This window comes from Phyllostomus hastatus, unplaced genomic scaffold, assembly GCF_019186645.2.
Source record: "Phyllostomus hastatus isolate PE091 unplaced genomic scaffold, TTU_PhHast_1.1 phas_scaffold_129, whole genome shotgun sequence".
Lineage (NCBI taxonomy): Eukaryota > Metazoa > Chordata > Mammalia > Chiroptera > Phyllostomidae > Phyllostomus > Phyllostomus hastatus.
The window spans coordinates 2575742-2594866 of NW_025334009.1; the positions used below are offsets into that span (position 1 = coordinate 2575742).

A 19125-nucleotide genomic window follows, 5' to 3' on the forward strand; every position below is an offset into this window, starting at 1 on the left:
GGACGCGGAGGGAGCAGGCGAACCCCACCGTGACGGGCAGGCGGCCGAGTGCCCAGCGTGAGGAGCCCGCCGGCCAAGGCCGCGGGGTCTTCCAGGGACAAAGCGTTCTCGGGGAAACGGGGGGAGGGGGGCTGAGTGATGGGAGGGGACCTGCAGGGTAAGAGACTGAAGAGACACCCACTCCCTTTCAGCAGGCAGGAGGAGACCACGGAAGCCTCGGGACACGCCGCTGGTGACAACCCCACACAGGAAGACGCGTGGGGAAGCGTCGCCTTTAGAAGCTACTCTGGGGACAGGGCGGGGACACTTGGACGGGGCACCCGGGGCAGGGGGCGCGGCCCTGACTCCTGACCTCGGTCCTGACCTCGGAGACGGCGGCCAGCAGGTCCGAGTCAGGACAACTCAGTGAGCTGCACATTCGCTCGGTGGGACTGCTGTGTCCTGTGCTTTATTTTACCATGAAAAGGGGTTTTTTAAGGATGATTTACATCACTAGTGTAAACTGTCATAAACAGAACATTACCGTGATCATCATTTAATGTAATTGTAACATGATGATACCATTATAATAAAGCATTTAAGATAATCCCATGAAAGCGATATTATAAGATAATGACATTTAAAATAATTACAAGGGAGTGAACAACACTATGAAACGCCAGCTGGCTTCTGCAGGCGGGGGGTCCGGAGGCCTGTTTTCCGTGCTAAAAAGGGGACTAATCTGACACGTGTTTCCAGGTGTCGATGACATGCTGGGGCCCCAAGGAGACTTCCGCCCCGACTGAACCGGGGTCTAAGAGACACCCGACGGGGGAATGACACCCATTTCCCTGCGCGACGTCCCGGGACCCCCGGCGTCCCCCACGCTAGAACGCGGGGTGAGGGCGCGTCAGGCCTTGGAGCGCACTTCGAAAACGGATCCTCAGCTCCCCCCACCCCCGCCATCGTCAGCAGAGCCATTTCACTCATCCCCACCCTTTCTAAGCCCACTGAGAGGGTTTGCAGTGCAGCCAGGAGCCGACCACGGTCGGTCGGCCGGCGGCAGCTGCTCATCCTCGTCCTGGTGGCCACGGCGCAGGCCAGCGGAGCTCCGCCTCCGCCCCTGCCCCTGCCCTGCGTGCTCCGCGGTTCTCAGCGGCGGGAGGCCTGGGCCTGAGAGCTCACGCGCAGAGCTGGGGCCCGGCCCTGCGCGGACCCCACATCCCACTGACAGCGAGGGACCGCGTCCTGAGCCGCTGACCCAACGGCAGGAGGCCAATCTGACTCAGAGCCCTTCAAAACAACCTGTCAGATCACAGAAGGGACGCGTAACAGGAGCCTGTAGCGGGGTCACCAAACCCTGACATTCACACGGAGCCCCGGCTCGCTTTCAGACACTTCTCTGCAGCGCACACGAGGGCCTGGCCAGACTCCCCTCTGCGTGACTCGAGAGCAGGTGTGGGTTCACCTGGCCGCCGCCCCCCCGCCCCTCCCCCCACACTCTGCTGCGTTCGTCCGGAGAGAAAGAGCCTGTACCATCCGGATGCAGTTGTTCCTGGGCGCTGCTGCTGGCCAGAGGGGGTCCCGGTCCAGGGAGACGGCTCGGGGGCTCTGGGGCTCAGGCCGGAGCATGCGCACAGGAAGACGGGGCTGGGTTCCCGTCTCTGGTGCTCGAGTCACCATCCTCGCCCATGAGTGGCTGACCCTCTGCGGCCCCGCCCAGCTACGGCCCCGCCCAGCTGCGGCCCCGCCCAGCTGCGGCCCCGCCCAGCTGCGGCCCCGCCCACCGGCACTCTCGGCCTCGGTCTCGTGAGCGCTGGCCTTCCAGCTCCCGCGCTCCCCCTCCGGGTCTCGTCTCCTCTGCCTCCCAGGATGCGTGAGAAAACCCACACGTGCACGGCCCTGCCAACCATCTCCACAGACACCCAAGGCCCGCTCCCACGCAGGAGCTGGAGAGGTGCAGCTCCCTGATGTCACGGCGACCTTGAGGACACACCCAGTCCAAGGACCGCCCCTCGCCCTCGCGACAGCGGGCACGCCCGGGGAGGGCCAGGTCCGTGGTCGGTTCCCCAGGAAGAACAACGCTGTGTCGCGGGAGTTCATGATCACGCAGGACGCTCTCTCCACCCCGCACCTGACGACGTCACAACTTTACAGGCAGGGGTTAAAAAAGGGTCATGTGACCCCTCCACTCTAGACATGGCCATGAGCAAAAGACACCCAGGGCTGTCTAGAGCCCGGCTGCCCCGCCCCCAGCTCTGCGCCACGGGGTGTCACCCAGATGCCCGGGGCGGTCACTTCAGTCAGACCTGGCACGCCCGCCACCACCCGGGGCCTCGGGTCCTTCTGGGCGCATCCACAGTGCAGTTGGGGGGAGGGCCGGGGGCACCAGCCTGAGGCTTCCCACCCAGGCCCCTTCCGTGGGGGCGGAGGGCCCGCAGAGCCCGCAGGCGCCACTTACTGCCTGCCGGATGCCGGTCTTCACCCGCTCGCTCAGCATGCCCTCGAAGACAAAGGAGTCGCCGAACCTCTCAGCCTGCAAGGGAAAAGGGCAGCGTCCAGAAAAGGCCGCGGGGCCATGCTCCGCAGGCGCCACCGTCTCTGCGCCGTCAAAGCGACTCCTCCTGCCCGGAGACACCCACGCCCCTCTGCTGACCACCCGGAGGACACAGAAACGACTCGGCGGCGTCCGGCTCCCGCGGAGGGAGGGAGGGTCACTCAACAGGGACCACGTCCACACGTCTGGCCAATGCGCCTACGGACAGGACGACGGTCGTTTTTGAGAAGGAAGGAGAGACACCCCCCCAGCACCGCGGTGACTCTGCCGCGTGGCAGCATCTCTGCGTGTGCGACTCCGTGACCGACCGCTGCCCTCGTCCTGGCCCCGGAGCTGAAGGAGTTAAGCCGCACTGCCCACTGCCAGTGGCCCGCCCAGCCCCACGGAGGTGTCCACTGTGCTCACCGACGCCGCGTCCCGGGCAGACGCCTGCGTTCCCGTCATCTTCATTCACCGTCGCTGCCTCGGGCCCTCGGGCCCTCGGGACCTCAGCCCCCGCTCTCTGTGGGGTGCAGACCTGGCTCTCGGGGCGCCCCAGCTGACTCCCCCATGTCTGACTCTGCTGCTCACCTCCCGAGATGCGCAGGCTTCCCCTCCAGCCCCCAAACACGGCCCCCTCCCTGGGGCTCTGCCCCCAGCACAGATCACTGCCCCCCACACCCCGGTTCCGGACACCCCCGGTCGGGGCGAGGACAGGGACCCGCACGCGAGAACGGCCCCACTGGTGATTCTACCGCAGACCTCCACGAGGCCACCCCGTGGGACACCACAGGGCCCTCGGGACAACCTCCCCACCTCACGGCTCTAAAACGAATGCCAGTGCGCCGGCTCCCCGTCTCCACCTCCAGGCCAGGCCCGTCCCCACAGGGCACTGCCTGCCTCCCGGGCCCCTGCGTTTCAGGCCTCACGAGCACCCCAAACACCTCCTCCTGAGTGGGGTCACTGTTTCCCTGCCCCCTTGCTCCTCTTCCTGGGTCCCCGGGCCCACCACACCTGCCTGCCTGGACTTTCACTCAACGCTACCTTTCCAAGTCCTACCGCGTGCAGCTTTGGGCTCAAGGACGGGGACACAAGGTCAGTACCAGACAGACACGGTCCCTGTCCTCTCAGTGCTCACTCAAGGGCACACAAAGACCAATGCAAACTAAGACAGAAAATAACTACCCCTTCACCTGACCCTGTAAGGCACAGAGTGTGGAGAAAAGGCCCCTCGGGCAGTGCGAGCAGATGCTTCTGAGTGACAGGGACACTTGAGCCGAGATGACACACGGAGGGGACCAGCTGTGCAACGACGAGGGACCAGCAGGGGCCGGGACGTCCCAAGAAGGGGGGAAACGTGGGCCCCACGGAGGAGAGAGCAGCGAGTCTTCTGGGGAAGGAGGCCTGGGCAGCAGGGCAGGGGCTCGGGGAGCAAGAGCGGCGCAGCGCGGAGGGCGGCGGCAAAGGGACAGAGGAGCCGTGAGGGGGCGCACAGAGGGCGCGCCCACCCAGCACGGGGCTCCTGCCCTCCCTGTGCCCTGGACCCCCCGGGCAGAACGGCACAGCGGAGAGGGCCCCTTTCCCAGAGGGAAATGAAATCGGTGCGGCTGCAACGTGGAAACGTCAAACCGGCGTGAGCCGGAGCGGCGTGTGCGCGCTCACCATCAACACCTGACCCACGGCTAGCGCAGGCCTCCAGCTCCTCCTCACTGCCAAGGCGGGCGGGGCGCGGCATCGGCAGCAGCAGCAGCAGCAGCAGCAGCAGCGAGACAGACAGAGTGCCTGGCTCTGCCGTGACGAGACCCGGGTCCCCTTGCTGCCGCGCTGCCTGTCTGCCTTGCCGCGGGAGCGTGGAACCGCAGTCAGAGGGCAGCAGAGCCTGGGTGCGCTTTCCCCGCCCCCGTCCCTGGGGCCCTGTGCTCGGTGCACCCAGCCTTCGCAGGGACCCTGGTCTGAGTTCTGTTCTCAGAAGCCATCTGCTGACTTAACCAGACTGCGGACGAGCTCGACCCGAGGGCGTCCTTACCTCAGGAACCAGAAAGCAGAGGGACAACGCTGCTCGCGGCCGGACAAACAGGCACAGAAAGACAGCCACTCGCACAGCGTAGGGAGTCCCCGAGGAATGTGACAGCACGAGACCCCACCCCGTCTGAAGGCTGTCTGCCCCCAGCACTCCCTCTCGGCTACTTTTCCCGTTAAAAAAAAAAAAAAAAAAAAAGGCGTTTTGGGTTTGGGGGGAGGGGAGGGCCAGGGACGCCCCCGACGGAGGGCCGGGCAGGACGAACACCCCGCCCAGAGCCGGGCCTCGTGGGTCAGTGACCGCCACTGGGGACTGGCACTGCCCGCCCCCGGGCGCTGGAGCAAAAAAATGAGAAGCCGCGTCTCTGCGTCTGACAGCGGCGCCGTCGGGCCCATCAAAGCCCCAGCACGGCAGAGCGGAACGGCCGGTCACACCGCCAGGCTGGGGTCCCGCGCCCTGCTCCCCGCTCCGCAGCCCTGCGCCCCGGGGCACGCCACCTGTCCGAGCCTCGGTCTGCCGCCCGAACCGCCGCCTGCCGCACGGAGGGGCGGGGAGACCCGAATGAGACGCCCTGCGTGCAAAGTGCTGACTCGGCACGCACAGGCGTGCGGCCGGAGGTGGTGCAGAGCAGGCCCTCCCACCGCCCCCCCAACCTGACCCGTTACCTCGGTCAGGTAGCCGGTGGCGTTCACGAACTTCTCGAAGTCCGCGTTGCTGACTTCATAGGCGTCCATGTAAAAGGCGTCCAGGGTGACTCTCCGCGCGGGCGCCTCCCCGTCCTGCTTGATCTGGGGGTCGTCGGTGCCCATGGTGAACACGCCGGCGGGAATGGGGACCATCTGCAGTGAGAGGGCACACGCGGGCGTCCGGCCGTCAGGGTGACCCGCGGGACGGGCGCAGCGCCCAGCACACGGCCAGCACCCAGGAGGGGGCCAACCCCCACGGGACTCCCCGGACAGGGGGTCGCGTCCTCCCACAGGGAGTGAGGGACCGGTCACCAAAGGAAGTGCAGATTCTTTAGAAAAGGGGTGTCTTTGGTGGAAACTCTACAGGACACATGAGAGCGTGTCGTGGAAGCCGGCCTGGCGACAGCCGCCAGCCTGCCGACGGCCGGGCGCAGGGGCAGGGAGGACTCGCCACTTTGCAGGGCATAACTCTGAGTTATGGCCTAGATGCATGGTGTTCTAGTAGTTAGAAATCAGAAGTATCAGCCCTGCCTAGCATAGCTCAGTGGATTGAGCGCGGGCTGCGAACCAAAGTGTCGCAGGTTCGATTCCCAGTCAGGGCACATGCCTGGGTTGCAGGCCATGACCCCCAGCAATCACACATTGATGTTTCTCTCTCTCTCTCTCTTTTCTCTCCCTTCCCTCTCTAAAACAAATAAATAAAATCTTTAAGAAAAATTAAGTTTTTTAAAAAAAAGCAACAATACATTAAGGGTCACTGTGGTCATACCATCTGTACCATCCCACCTAAACGCCCCGAGCACCCCCACCGCCCCTTGGGGCAAGACAAACACAATCGTCACCCCTGATTTCTCACCGGCACACCCAAAGAAAGGCAGCTGCGCCCCGTCTCTCTGCACCAGCGTCTGTGAACACGGGTGCCTCCCTCCCGGCTGGGACTTGGGCCCCTCCCGGGGGCTCCTCTGAAAAACCCTCCATGTGTCCCAACAAGCGACAAGTACACGGTACTTTAGCAACGTGTTTTCACCCTCCCTAGCGCCCTGGCTCCCTGGGAACCAGAACTGCAGCTTTCACGGCTCCCTCTCAGCACCTGTGGCGGGACACAGTCCATGGCAGACACTAAAAACCAGAACAAAACAAAACAAAAAACCCCTCTTGGTTGATTGACCAAGAGAGATCGTGAATATAACAAAGACTTCATCATCTGAATGATTCAAAATGATGATGTGAAAATTCCGTTTCTCCCGCATTACCGCCCCAGACACGACAGCCAATCTGCACAGGGGGCGTGTCCGCCAGGCCCCTCGCGCAGCCCACACCGGGCTCACCCAGCCTGCGCGCCACCTCCGCAGACATCCCGGACCCAGGACCCTCCATCCTCGGAACAGAGGTCAGGGCTGCGCACAGTCTGCAGGGCAACCCACAGACACACGGCTTCGGACCAGAGCTTCCGTGCGGCTACAGTGATTATCTAAATGATCTGATGATGGAAGGTTTCACAGAGGGCTTGAGGGGGAAAAAAGCTTCCCACCGCAGACAGGCAGGTCCTACCAGGGACAGCCGTCTGTCCCTCGGCGCACAGACGAGCCCGCGGTGGCCCTGCCCACTGTCCCTGCGGAAGCCGGACGGCCACCTCGTTTCCGCCCTCCCCCCCTGCGAGGCGAGCGCCCGCGTGCTCGAGAGCCCGGCACGACTCCCGCTGTGGACTCCTGGCCTCGTTCCTCCTTCCTGCAGCCCCCCTCCCGTCAGAGGCCGCCGGCCCCCACCAGGCCGCGTTCCCATTCTGGAACAGATACCCATATCTGGATACGGATAAAAATAGCCTGATGTGCCGAGCGGCCGCGATCCCCAGGGCACGCCGACGAAGCGCTCTGTGCCACAGACGCAGAGCGTCCTCCCGGTGCACCCGGAGCGCCAGGCAGCCACGCTCTCCCATGGCACCAGGTCTGCCCTGGAGTCTGCCCAGACCCAGAGGGGCCTCTCCTCCCCAGAGGGAGCTGACCCCGCTCCCTGCCGCCCCAGTTTCTGCCGCTGAAGCCAGAGGCTGGGGCGCGTCAGGAATAGCAGCAGCCGAGTTTGGGCCACGCGCTCCGGCCAAGCGCGGTGGGCACCCGTTCCTTCCCCCCACCCGGCTCCTGCCCCCCTGGTTCCTTCACGCAGCCCCTGACACCCCTCGGGAACCCTGTCTCCCACTGCGGCTCTCAGCTCCGGCGGGCGGCTGCAGGCCACCCCGCGGGACGCAGGCCTGGCCCACGGGGCGTCCTCCTCACCGAGCTGCGACGGGGCCAGGCCCACAGCCCGATCGAGGGGGGTCTCAGCAGCTCTGCCGGTGCTACCGGGGAAGGGGCCCCCTCTCCCTTCCGGCTGTTTCACCAGCAGGAGGGGCTCGACCTGAAAACAAAGCCAGCGCGGAGGAGAGCCCAGGGAGGCCGAACACCCCAGCCCCGCCCCCAGCCGTGCCTGCCTGCGGCCAGATCCACCCCCGAACTCCACCAACCGGAGCCCCCAAGGGTGCCCTCCGCTGCCACCATTGTGTCTGCAGAGTCGTTCTGTCTTTCCTTGCACTTGCTCCTGAGATTTCTGTCTCGGGCACAGAAATGGAGAGAGTTGATCTGTGACTCTCTCATGTAGCTCCTGTCCCTGTCCTGTCCTTCCCTCCTCAGACCCGCACCTAAACACTGGAGGCTCGGGAGACAGCAGTCTCCACGCCCGGAGCCGCGGCCCACCTGCCCACGCAGGCTCCCCTCCTCCAGCACTCCCCGCCTGCACAGACTCTCACTGCACCGGAATGGTTTTACACCCTCCTGAAACCCTGGGATCTCCAATCCCAGGAAGCCGCAGTGGCCTCTAAGTGAAGGGGGAATCATCTCTCACTGGAATCTTGGGAGGGTGAGCTACAGCAAAAGAAGAGGTTGCAAAGGTTTCTCTGAAAAGTGGGTACCAGATCATTCAAGGATTGTTACGGCATGCCTAAAAGTGTAAGGCGCTTGGAGGGTGGGGAGATGAAAACAGGTCTAAAAACGCCCCCCAGCTGCAGAAGAAGATGTCACACAGCCACACAGACACCACAGCACAGACTCGAGGTGCCGTCACACGCCAACCAGACACCGCGGGGTGTGCGGGGCGGCAAAGCCAGTTCTTCCTCCTGGTGGAGGGGTTTCACCGAGAGAGGGTGTTCGGTCCGTGCTGACGCCTGGGACAGGAAGTCAGGGCGGCGCTCAGCCAAACACACGGGGACTCCATATACAGCGGCACCATCACGAGCCGAATGCCCTTCGAACAACTGTTTAGAAAAATACATGGAGATTAAAACATTCTGATGCCTTGTCACAAAATAAGCTGTGTAGAAATTTGTTAGGATCATTTTCTCAAAGGGAACTGTATACTTTTTAACCACAGGGAACTTAATTAAAATTTGAAAATCCCCACAGTTTCCCAGGCAACTGGCGCTGCCCTGACTCTGCAGTCCATCCGGAAATCCCCTGACGGGGGAGCACAGTCTATTTATTTCCTGTGTCCCTCAACTTGCCAAAAGCTCATTAAGTAAATTAGCCTACCAAAAAGAGACACACCTGAAAAGTGTTACATTAAAAGTATGACAAATCAATCTCTCTCTCTCCCTCTCTCAAACCACACTCCCACACTCACCTCCGCTGGCCAGAGCACACCGTATGCCTGCACCTGCTTTGGGCCCACCCCGTCTCCTTCTCAGCTGGGGGCGAGAGTGGGGGGAGTGGGGGAACCGGTCCACCAGAGGGTGGGGGCCTGGAGGGCAGAGCAGGGGCTTTTCATTGCCTTTATGCCCAGGACCTAGGACTATGCCAAATACACATCTGTTGAATTAAACTAAATAAACAGAAAACAAAGAAAACATAAATTCAATACAACCCCAACTAAAATCCCAGAAAGTTACTGTATGGTTACCAACAAACCAACTCTGAAGTTTACAAGGAGGCAAAGACCCAGAAGAGCCCACACAGCATGGAGGAAGAAGAGCAGGAAAGTCGGAGGACCAACGCTACCCAGCTTCAAGACCCACCGCAAAACTGCTGTAATCAAAACAGCCCGGTGTGGGAGAAAGAACGGAGATCGACAGAACAGAACCGAGGGCCCAGAAGGGCCCGCAGGAGGACAGTTGGTTGATCTTTGACAAAACAAGGACAACAGCGAATGGGCAACACGAGGGAGCAAGGACAGTCTCTTCAACCACGGGTGCCGGGACACCTGGTGGGCGTCCACACGCAGAAACGTGGATCTAGACACAGCCCTGACGCCCTCCACAAAGGTTAGCTCACAGACCTGAACACACAGCACAGAACTGCAAAGACCCAGAACACACCACGGGAGGAAACCTGGGAGACTTCGGGTATGGCGCCACTCTAGGGAATGCATCCAAGGCACCACCCGTGAAGGAAATCGCTCAGCTGGACTTCATTCAGATTTAAAACTTCTCTTTGAAAAATGACCACAAGAGAGTGAGGAGACGAGTCACAGACTGGGGAAAAAAACATTTGCAAAAGTCACACCCGATAAAGGGCTGTTACCCAAAATGCACGAAGAACTCTTAAAACGCAATCATAAGAAAACAAGTGATCCAATTTTAAAAGGGCCAAGGACCTTAATAAACACCTCACCTTGCATATGGCAAAGGACCTCCACATCATATGTGAAGCAAAAAGAAAACAAAACAAAACCAAATCCAAACAATGACGCATCACTCCCCACCTCCTAGCAGTGCTGAACCTGGAGCGCTGACGCCGCCCAACGCAGCGAGGTGAGACGCACCAGGCTCTCACCGGTGGCTCTCGGAGCGCAGCCTGCTCTTGGAACGCAGCCCACTCAGCCCCTTCGAGAGTCGGGTCAGCAGCTCCTTAGCCAATTAAGCGCGCTCCTGCCATTTGATCCAGCAACCAGGCTCCTTGGCATTTACCCTACGGAGCTGAAAACTTCTGCCCACACAGAAACCTGCGCACAAATGTGTACAGCAGCTTTATTCATAACTGGCAAAAGTCAGAAGCAAGATGCCTTCAGTGAGTGAATGAATAAACTGTGCTGCACGATGCAATGGAATATTCTTCAGCACTGAAAAGAAATGCGCGAACAAGGTTTGACAAGACATGGAGGAACTTTACATGTGTGTTACTGAGTGAGAGAAACCAACGTGAAAAGGCTGCACCCTGTGATCCCCATCACACAGCAGCCCGGAACAGGCGGAACAATGGCGACAGAGAGACCCACCTGGTTGCCAGTGGGGGGAAGAAGGAGGGGTAACTGGGCGGGTTCACGGAGAGACTCTGCAGGACACTACGATGACCGATACATGTCGCCCAAACCCAGCGAATGTGAGACGCCAAGAGTGAGCCCCACAGACAACTGTGGACCTTGGGGGATTACGACGTGTCACCGTAGGTTCATCAGTGGTGACATGCACCATTCCGGTGGGGGATGCTGACCGTGGGGGAGGGGAGCATGTGTGGGGACAGGGTGTATGTGGGGAAATTGCTGTGCCTTCCTTTCGATTTTGTTGTGAACCTAAAACTGCTCCAAAAAAGTCTTAAAAAAAAAAAAAGAAAAGAAAAAAAGGCCATCAAGACAACCAAGCACCTGCCCCACAACGCTGCACTTTCTGAATTTAGAAAAAATGGCTAAGAGTCGGAAGGAGACCCACGTCATCTGCACATGAACTAGAGTATCTGAACCCGAGGGAAACGGAGACAAAGCACCGCCACCTGCGGAGCCCTGCCCTGATGACGAGGCTGCTTCAGGTACAGTTGTTAGGTCACAAGTCCTTGAAGCCTCGCACACTGTGTTCTCAGCAACCGCCAGTACACTAACAGCTTGAGACGCCCGCAAAGAGCACAGAAAGTGAACGTAACAAGTAGCCAAAGACGACCCACGCGATACCCAGCCGGGACACGAAACCACTCTAAAGAGATGAGAGATGTGTAGCATATAAATGTGGAACCAACAGGAAGATGGGGCACTCCAATGAGCAATGTTCAGTGCTGGCCAGAAGATTCCGAGTGAAATTTTGATGCAGACCGACATGCACCTACAAATAAGACAGCCTCAGACAGGCACAGGGCTTCTTCCTTAGGAGGGAGAAACCGGTCATTACGTAGCATGCAAGCGAGAGAGGAACTGAAATCAATTATGGCCACACACTGGGCAGGAGCCAGGGCTCCCCACCCCACAAAAGCTACACACTAACAAAGCAGATCATCCTCTGAGGAACGGGAAGAAAAACTTAAAAGGCCAATAAATATACGGGACGGGAAACAAGCAGAAGCTACCAGCCTCCTAACACTCTATACCTGGGACACAAATACGGTCCTGACCCCAGCGCCCTCACTGCCTGGCTGGGGAGAGACAAGAACAAACAAGCGCGTTGAATTACTAACTGTTAGCTCAGAGTAAGCCCCCGCTGCTGTAGCAGGAAGGGGAGACCGTCGGGTAAGGCCTGAAAATCGGTCCAATGAGCCCAGAGGAAAGAACAGTGGGATGGAGAACGGAGAAAGGGTGTGGCCCTGGGTAAACACAGGCAGGCGCCCTTCTTCGGGAGTCAGAGGACCACTTGCCAGTCCCGGAAGCTGCCTCCACAACGTTGCTGTTGCACTAAGTACCTGGCAGATGGCAGGAAGGAAGCGATCGTCGTTAATGTCATTTCTGTCTCCTAGCACCTAACACGTGCGGGCCCTGCGCAAGTCACCCATCAGGAACAGTGAGAAAGCCCCTGCCATTGACGGAACCCTGCCCCTGTGCTACAGCGCCAGGGAGCACAGGAGCACGCGACACGTCCTTGCCCTCCAGAAGCGCAGTCTTCTAGGCTCCCGATAAGCACGCGAGAGTGGCAGAGACGCGGAGCGCTGGTTTAAAGCCCCACCCACGTGACTTGAAAGTCTGAGAATTCATTAACAGCATAGGGTGAAGGGGGAGGAAGTGGAAGGTAAGGGGCAAGAATGGGGCACGACTGTCCTGCAGGCAAACTTCCCAGCGCTCAGAAGGACGCCGCGCCCCAGACCCGGGGGACCGGGGAGGGAGGACTCGTCCTCGGGCCGGATCAGCTGGTGCGCGCCCTGGGGTGTGGTTGTCACCGTGACCTGCCTTCCGGGTTGTCACCCGGACCAGGCCGGCCCTGCAGCACCGCCGGGCGCCCCCCTCCCCACACCGCCTCCCGGGGACCGAGAGCGCACCTTGGCGGGCACTTGCGGCCGCTGCCCGGGGCTCGGGCCCGGGGCGTTCGCCTCCCGCGAGTACCGGTGCGCCGCCGCCGCGGAGCTGCTGGGGGCCCCGGGCCGCTGGGGGGCGCCGCAGCCGCAGGAGCCCGCGCCCGCGCCGGCCTCTTCGCCCGCCGCCGCCCCGCCCCGCGGCACGAGCTGCGGCAGCAAGACTAGCAGCGCCAGCGCGGCGCGGCGCCCACCCAGCGACCCCAACGCGGGCGCAGCCATCTTGTCCCGCGGGCCATGTGACCTTATGGGTCACGTGGCCCCGCCCTCCTTAAAGGGGCCGAGTCGCGAGTGGACACGCCTTGGACGTGACTTTCTCACCCTCTCTCTGCCTCTCCCCAGGGACTTCTTTTTGGCTGTCCTCGTCCCGAGTTCTGTCAACCACCTGACAAAACTCTACAAACTCCTGACTTTCCACAGACTATGAGCTCATGTTATTTCTTGGTTGAAAACATTGCCATCCCTTTTATTTAGCATTTGCTATGTGCCAGGCACCATGCCAAGTAAGCCCTTCATTTTTTGAAAAAGCGTGTAATCCCCACGACGACCCTGACATCTTGGGTACACAGAGCAATTAAGTGACTTGCCCAAGGTCACATGGCAAAGAAGTATCAAAAATGAGGTTTAAACCACGCCGCACTGGGTCTCGGTGTCTCTAACATAAAACTCCAAGCCCTGAGCTGTAACCATCATGCGTACTGTTGGCAATTAAATGACCTTCCTGAGCAGGAGCATGGAAGATGACCGTGTTGAAGGGCATGTCACCGAGGGATCCAGTTTGAGGAATCCAGACTGGGGGACGTGAGGACGGGGGCCTGCAAGGCGTGCTTCCAGACCAGCTGGAGCCCATGGGAGCTTGTTAGAAACGCAATTCCCCATCAGAATCCCCGGGACGGGTCCCTCATCAAGTTCTCCAGGTGACTAATCACACCGGTGGGCACTGCAGTCTGAGAACGGCCGCTTTATAGAATCCAGTTTCTTCAGGGGGAAGAAAGCAAGATGACAGCAAAGAGATGAAGGCGGAAATGTATAGATTAAAAACATCTCAGTCACCTGCAACATATGAACCTTATTTAACACTGATTCAAACCTACTGACCTCAACATTTTTAGGATAATCAGGGAAATGTGACCACTGATTCAAATTAAGATATTCAATAAAATTGAGGAATTACTGTCTATTTTGTTTTTTAGAGTGATTGTGTCATTTGTGGTTTTTTAAAAAGAATCTTTCTTAGAGATATAGGAATTAAATTATATATAATTAATTAATATATATATTATAATTATATATTAATTTATATAAATATATAATTAAATTATATATATAATTAAATTATATGTGTGTGTATGGATAAAAATATATGCTCTCAAGGATTTGCTTCCTAAAATATGGGTGACATGGGGGATTGGCTGAAAATGATATACAATTGACCATCAGTTGATCATTCTTGGAGCTCGTTTATGGGTATTTGAGTGTTTATTGTACTATTCTCTCTAGTTTATGTTTGAGTTTTTAATGTAAAGAAAAATATGGTGGTGATCACTTTGCAATACATACAAATAAATATAGTCATGATTTTCTACACCTAAGTCTCATATAATATTATAACTCAATTATACTTGAATTTTTTAAAAAATGAAAAAAATTTTAAACATTTCCTCCATATCGACTATTTCACAGTTTGCCAAGAACTTTCACATGTTTTCTCATTTGAGATCACAGCTGCTTGGCAAAAAACCTGTAATTACCTTACTCACTTTACAATTGATGAGGCTAAAAGGTCAATGCTTTAACCCAGGTTTTACACATTTACTGGAGATTCTAGGGTCTGGGGAACAGGCAGCAAACACAAGGCCCAAGGGCCGAATTCCGCCCTCCACCTTGTTTTATCCGGCCCAGCACCTTGTTTCTACCCGGCAGCAGCACCCAGCTCTCGCTTAACTGTTAAGGAATAGTTACATTTATGCAGTTCTAAAATTACATTCAGCCCTTTGAAGGCAGCCACGAGGCTGACGTGGTCCCAGGTGAAAATGAGTTTGACACCCCTGGTCTAGGTCAAGGATAATCTTTGTTAGTCTCTGCAAGAGTTCCGTGTCAGCACCTGCTGTGTCTGCTCCCCTCCGAGACCCGAACTCTTCTGATGCGTGGTCCTGCTACCCTGTCTGACAATAAGCTCCGTGAACCCAAGGCCCCTGTCCATTTGTCCACCCCAAATCAGCAAACTCAGGTCGAGACCTGAGACGTGATCAACACTCAGTGCGTGATGACCGAATGAATGGGTGAATGAATGAATGGCAGTAATCATGATCTCTTTCCCCTAACGGGAAGCAAATCATTGAGAAAATAATACAGAAAGGGCTGTGCTAAAATCCGGCCACTCACAGGAGGTATGACCTGGGCATGTTACTTCACCTTCGGAGCCTCTGTTTCTTCGTGTGTGACGTGGAGATGATAATAGCACCTTCCTAGGGATTTCATGAGGATTAAATGAGATAAAGTCTGTACAGGGCTTAGCATTTCACAATACCTCAAAAATGCTTGCTGTCCTTAGCACTTGCTGCCAATGCTCCAGGAAGCCTCAGCCTTCTCTCTCAGTCCCCTGCATAGATTCTCATGGGTCACTAGTCAGTGCGTACGAGGAAAAAATCGATGAGAAATACCTAAGCGAGGAGGCCTGTGGTAGGAATGAAAGGTACAGCTCAGCACCCAACTCAACACAAATTAGGGCCCAACTAATGCAGAATTTTCCCCACCATCCCCCTCCCATTTGAGGTCCCCCTGCTGATCTTCTTACCTCTCCTATCCAAGGAAAGCCAGAAGAAAGACCCCACGCCTGACAGTGACTTGTGTGTTCCCAAAACACCAGTGTGGCTACAGGAGAGTGAGCAGGGGGGAGAGAGAAAACAGAAGGAGGTGAGACAGGTGACACAGGGACAGGTGGTGTGGGATCTGGTGACTTCCGCTGTCACCGAAAGGCGGTGCCCTTATACCGTTCTGAGAAGATGCCTCACACCTCACCCTTCTCCTGCTGACCAGGGTCAATTCTCCTGCCAAGTTGAAGACTCCTTGTCTGCCTGCTGAACACAAGGAGTCCAAAGTGCCCAGGTGGCAGCCCTGGCTGGTAGTTCCCCGGAACCCTTTCTGTGGCCATAGAAAGAGTACCCTCCCTTGAGTCCAGGAAGGGGAAGAGCACAGTCCCCAGTGGGCCATCAGGGGTGATAATAAGTGGGACACTTCTACCTCTGCCCCTTGATTCCTGAACCCATTTATTCCTCCTTCGTGGGGACACAATGCGGTACAGACATCTCTGCTTAGACAACACCATCCCTAACCCAGTCCCCAGCCCCCAGCCCCCATGCGGTCACCCGCTTGCTCAGACCCCTCCCAGGACCCCTGTCAGGGTGGCTCCTCTCGGAGCCGGAAGCCACGTGTAATTAGAAATGCAAGCGTCGTTGGCGGCAACACCTGTGAGAACTGCAGGGGCGCGGGACTGGAAGGCTGCGGTCGTCGCAGCCTCCAGGCGGCCACACAGGCCCGACACCTGGGAAAGGTAGTCACATCGGGGCGGAAATGCCTTGGAGACCAGTGCTTGTGGTGGTTCATTTCACGGTCACTTGACAGGGCCATCGAGTGCCTGGGGACCTGGTTAAACATTATTGAGCAGGTGCTTCTGGAACAGACTAGCATTCCTATTGGCGGACCGAGTAAAGTAGATGGCCCTCCCCCACGTGGCTGGGCCTCACCCAGTCGTGGAGGGGTGGAATGGAACGGAAAGGTGGAGAAAGGCCTGGGGACCAGCCGAGACTCTACACCAGCGGCTTTGCTGGATCTCCCACTAGCGGGTGGCAGGTGGGGAGCCATTTCAGACTCCGTAATCACATGAGCCAGCGCCTCAGAATAAAGCTTCTTTATTCACATACACCTGTCTGTCCGTAGGAATAGATGCACAGATATACACGTATAGACATCCACCTCCTGTTATGAGTTCTGTGTCCCCGGAGAACCGACGCAGTGCTGGCCAGGCCAGTCCAATGGGAGTCTCGACAGCAAAGATCGCTCCTGGGCGCAGCCGCGCATTGAGCCAATTTCTCCAGCCTGCGTCTCCCCACCCTGTTCAGTCATTGGCTGGGGCTGCCCAGGAAGGCGGGGCCCTCCTTCTGCACACTGGCTGATCCCGCAGGAGCTCCTGCTAGGGGCTGCCACCTAACTGCATAGTTCTTCTGGCAGGTTCACTTTTCAGGGGACATCTGGGCACACATCTTTTGGCTGCTACTGTGACCGATGAGGCCCTCCATGACCTAGCCCCCCACCGCTCATGTCGTCTCCCGTCCATGTCCTCTGCTCCCCATGACCAGCCCCGGTATTCTTCTTACTGCTCCTAGAACACAGCACGCACGGTGGCACCCCAGGACCTTGGCACCCGCTGCTCCTCCCACCTGCGACATTCCGCCCTTCTCAGCACTGGCTCTGTCCTGTCACTCAGGCCTTGGCACAGAGGTTACCTCCTCAGCCTCCCCGTCCCCAAATATAAAGTGATGCACCTTTCCCCATTATGTTCTGTCCCATCGCCTCTTTTATTGTCTTCATGCACTTGTCACTACCTGAAATGATGTGGTTGGTTTATCTCCCTCTGCGTGGGCAGGTACAGCATTTTTGCATTTGATTGTATATCCTCCGCGTCTAGAACAACATGGAGTATGCTTAAGTGTTCAGTAAATATTTGCTGAATGAATGAATGAATGAAGGAATGGTGCATCATCAAAAGAATAAAAACCTTCAGACTGTGAGAAGGTGAAATCTGAACTTCAACATTTCTCAAATGACAGCGCTCCAAACATTCGTAGGACTGACTGCCCCTGGAGGTCCAGGTCCCTGTCCCTGCAGAAGCCTGCTGCCTGACAGTGTGAGTGAGGCTCAGAAAGACGTCAGGATGTGACTCTCCGCCTTTACGCAGGGCGTGCTTGTGCGAGGGACGGAACTGCACCTCTGCGCAAGGGCCCTTGAGGATCCACTTGGATTCATTCATCGGGTGCTGATTGAGTGCCGAGTAGGGGCCGAGGACGATTCCAGGCGTGATTCCCGGGATACAGCCAGGAACAGAGCAGCTGAAGATTCTAGCCCTTGTGGAACTGACATGAAATAATTTTTAAAAATGTGAAATACTTTGAACACTGCTTGGGACATAGGAATAGCTCTAAATGATTAGTTATGATTATTACAATGATCACCTACCTATTTAATACATAAAAGGAGCATTCCAAAGTTGTTTTGGTTTTGGGTTTTGTTTTGTTTTTTAATAACAGGACGCTTTCCCCTGTACATTTAGACAGGAGAAAGAAGTCCCAAGAGGAGAACCATTATGTTAGGAGGTGCCCTGATTGAGAAGCCCATTAATTTAGGTGTTTTCGTTTTGCTAATTTGTGCTGCAAAGTCAAGGTAGCAGTTCATTTTCGTTTGCCTTTTCCTTCTTGTTCGAATGGCTTGGTCTTCTCTCCCTCCTTGAAAGCGCCAAGAAAACGGACAGGAGGATCCTTGAAGAAAATGCAAAGAAGAGACCCGTGTTAAGGACACACAGGCAGCCCAAGGGCTGCAGAAAAGGGACTGCTCCTGTTTCGGAAGGGACGGGACCGCTGCGGAGAAGAGGGCAGAGCCTGAGAGTCTGCGGCAGCTCCGGGACCTCCGCAGCAGGTGCACCGGGCCTGCTCTGGGCTCCGGGCTCGCCGCCACCTGCCACCTCGCAGGCCCTGCCTTTCTGCACGTGGTCCTTCCCTGCCCACCGCTTCGCCTCCCTCACTCTCCTCGACGCCTTTTTTTAGCTTCGCTTCGCAGCTTCTGCTGAGTCACAGCCCAGCTCCAGCAGGCAGCCGCTCCCGACCCTCGGCGGCGCGCTCACTACGCAGCCCTGCCTCGGTGCAGGCAGACTGTGCCGCGAATACTCAGATGCCACCGCTTCCCTTCCAAGTGTCCGGGAGAGGAAGCGCGGGCGCCGGTGCGCGGGTCTCACGCCCCGCCCCGCGGGGAGGCGGCGCCAAGGGCCCGCAGTCCGGCCGGCGTCTCTGGTCGCCTTGGCTGTAACCAGAAGTTCAGGCCAAACCGTCGGTGCGGCTGCAACGATTGGTGGGCGCCTCCGCCAATCAGCGGGTCCGGGAGGGGGCTAATTTGCATTTTCGACCGGCTCCCTGGTACTGCGCCTTCGGACCCCTTGTAAACGGCTGCGTTCAGACCACCAGCCTCCTTGGGGGCGTTGGTCTCTCAACCTTCTGGGCGGGAGACAAGCGCCGAGATCGACCCCTGACCCCCCCAGTCCAACCAATATTCTTCTTCCTCCCAACTTTCATCGAGCCTCTTCCTGGTGGCCCTGAACAGGGGCACGTGGAAGGAAAGATGAGCAGAAGCAGCCAGGATGGCCCCGAGAGAAACTGGAAAGAGAGGAGGGAACCCCATAGAAATTCGGTCGTGGTTCGCTAAGAGCGATTCCCAACTTTCTCCGACAAGGGGCGCTCCATTGTGAAGGGGAGGATGTTATACCCACGCAACGTATATTAACCTCGCAGACGCTCACACAATATAAGTTTTACTTTCATTGCCCATTTATTTGGAAAATGAAACGTCAGGAGGCCTCCTTAAAGGCGGTTCGTGAGCAAAGGATTAAACACTTCGGCACCTGGACATATT

At 57.5% G+C, this 19125-nt stretch overlaps 1 protein-coding gene across 2 annotated transcripts in view; it reads right to left on the reverse strand.

The window, feature by feature from the left end:
- Positions 1-12690, reverse strand: part of SUMF1 (sulfatase modifying factor 1) — a 35916-nt gene extending 23226 nt beyond the window's left edge. For both annotated transcript variants that reach the window (XM_045856507.1, XM_045856508.1), the window contains exons 1-3: positions 12415-12690; positions 5201-5374; positions 2441-2515 (exon numbers count right to left, since the gene is read on the reverse strand). In XM_045856507.1, coding sequence (XP_045712463.1) covers positions 2441-2515; positions 5201-5374; positions 12415-12669 — 504 coding nt within the window. In that variant the 5' untranslated portion in view covers positions 12670-12690. The remainder of the gene's footprint in view (positions 1-2440; positions 2516-5200; positions 5375-12414) is intronic.
- Positions 12691-19125: the final 6435 nt, after the last annotated feature.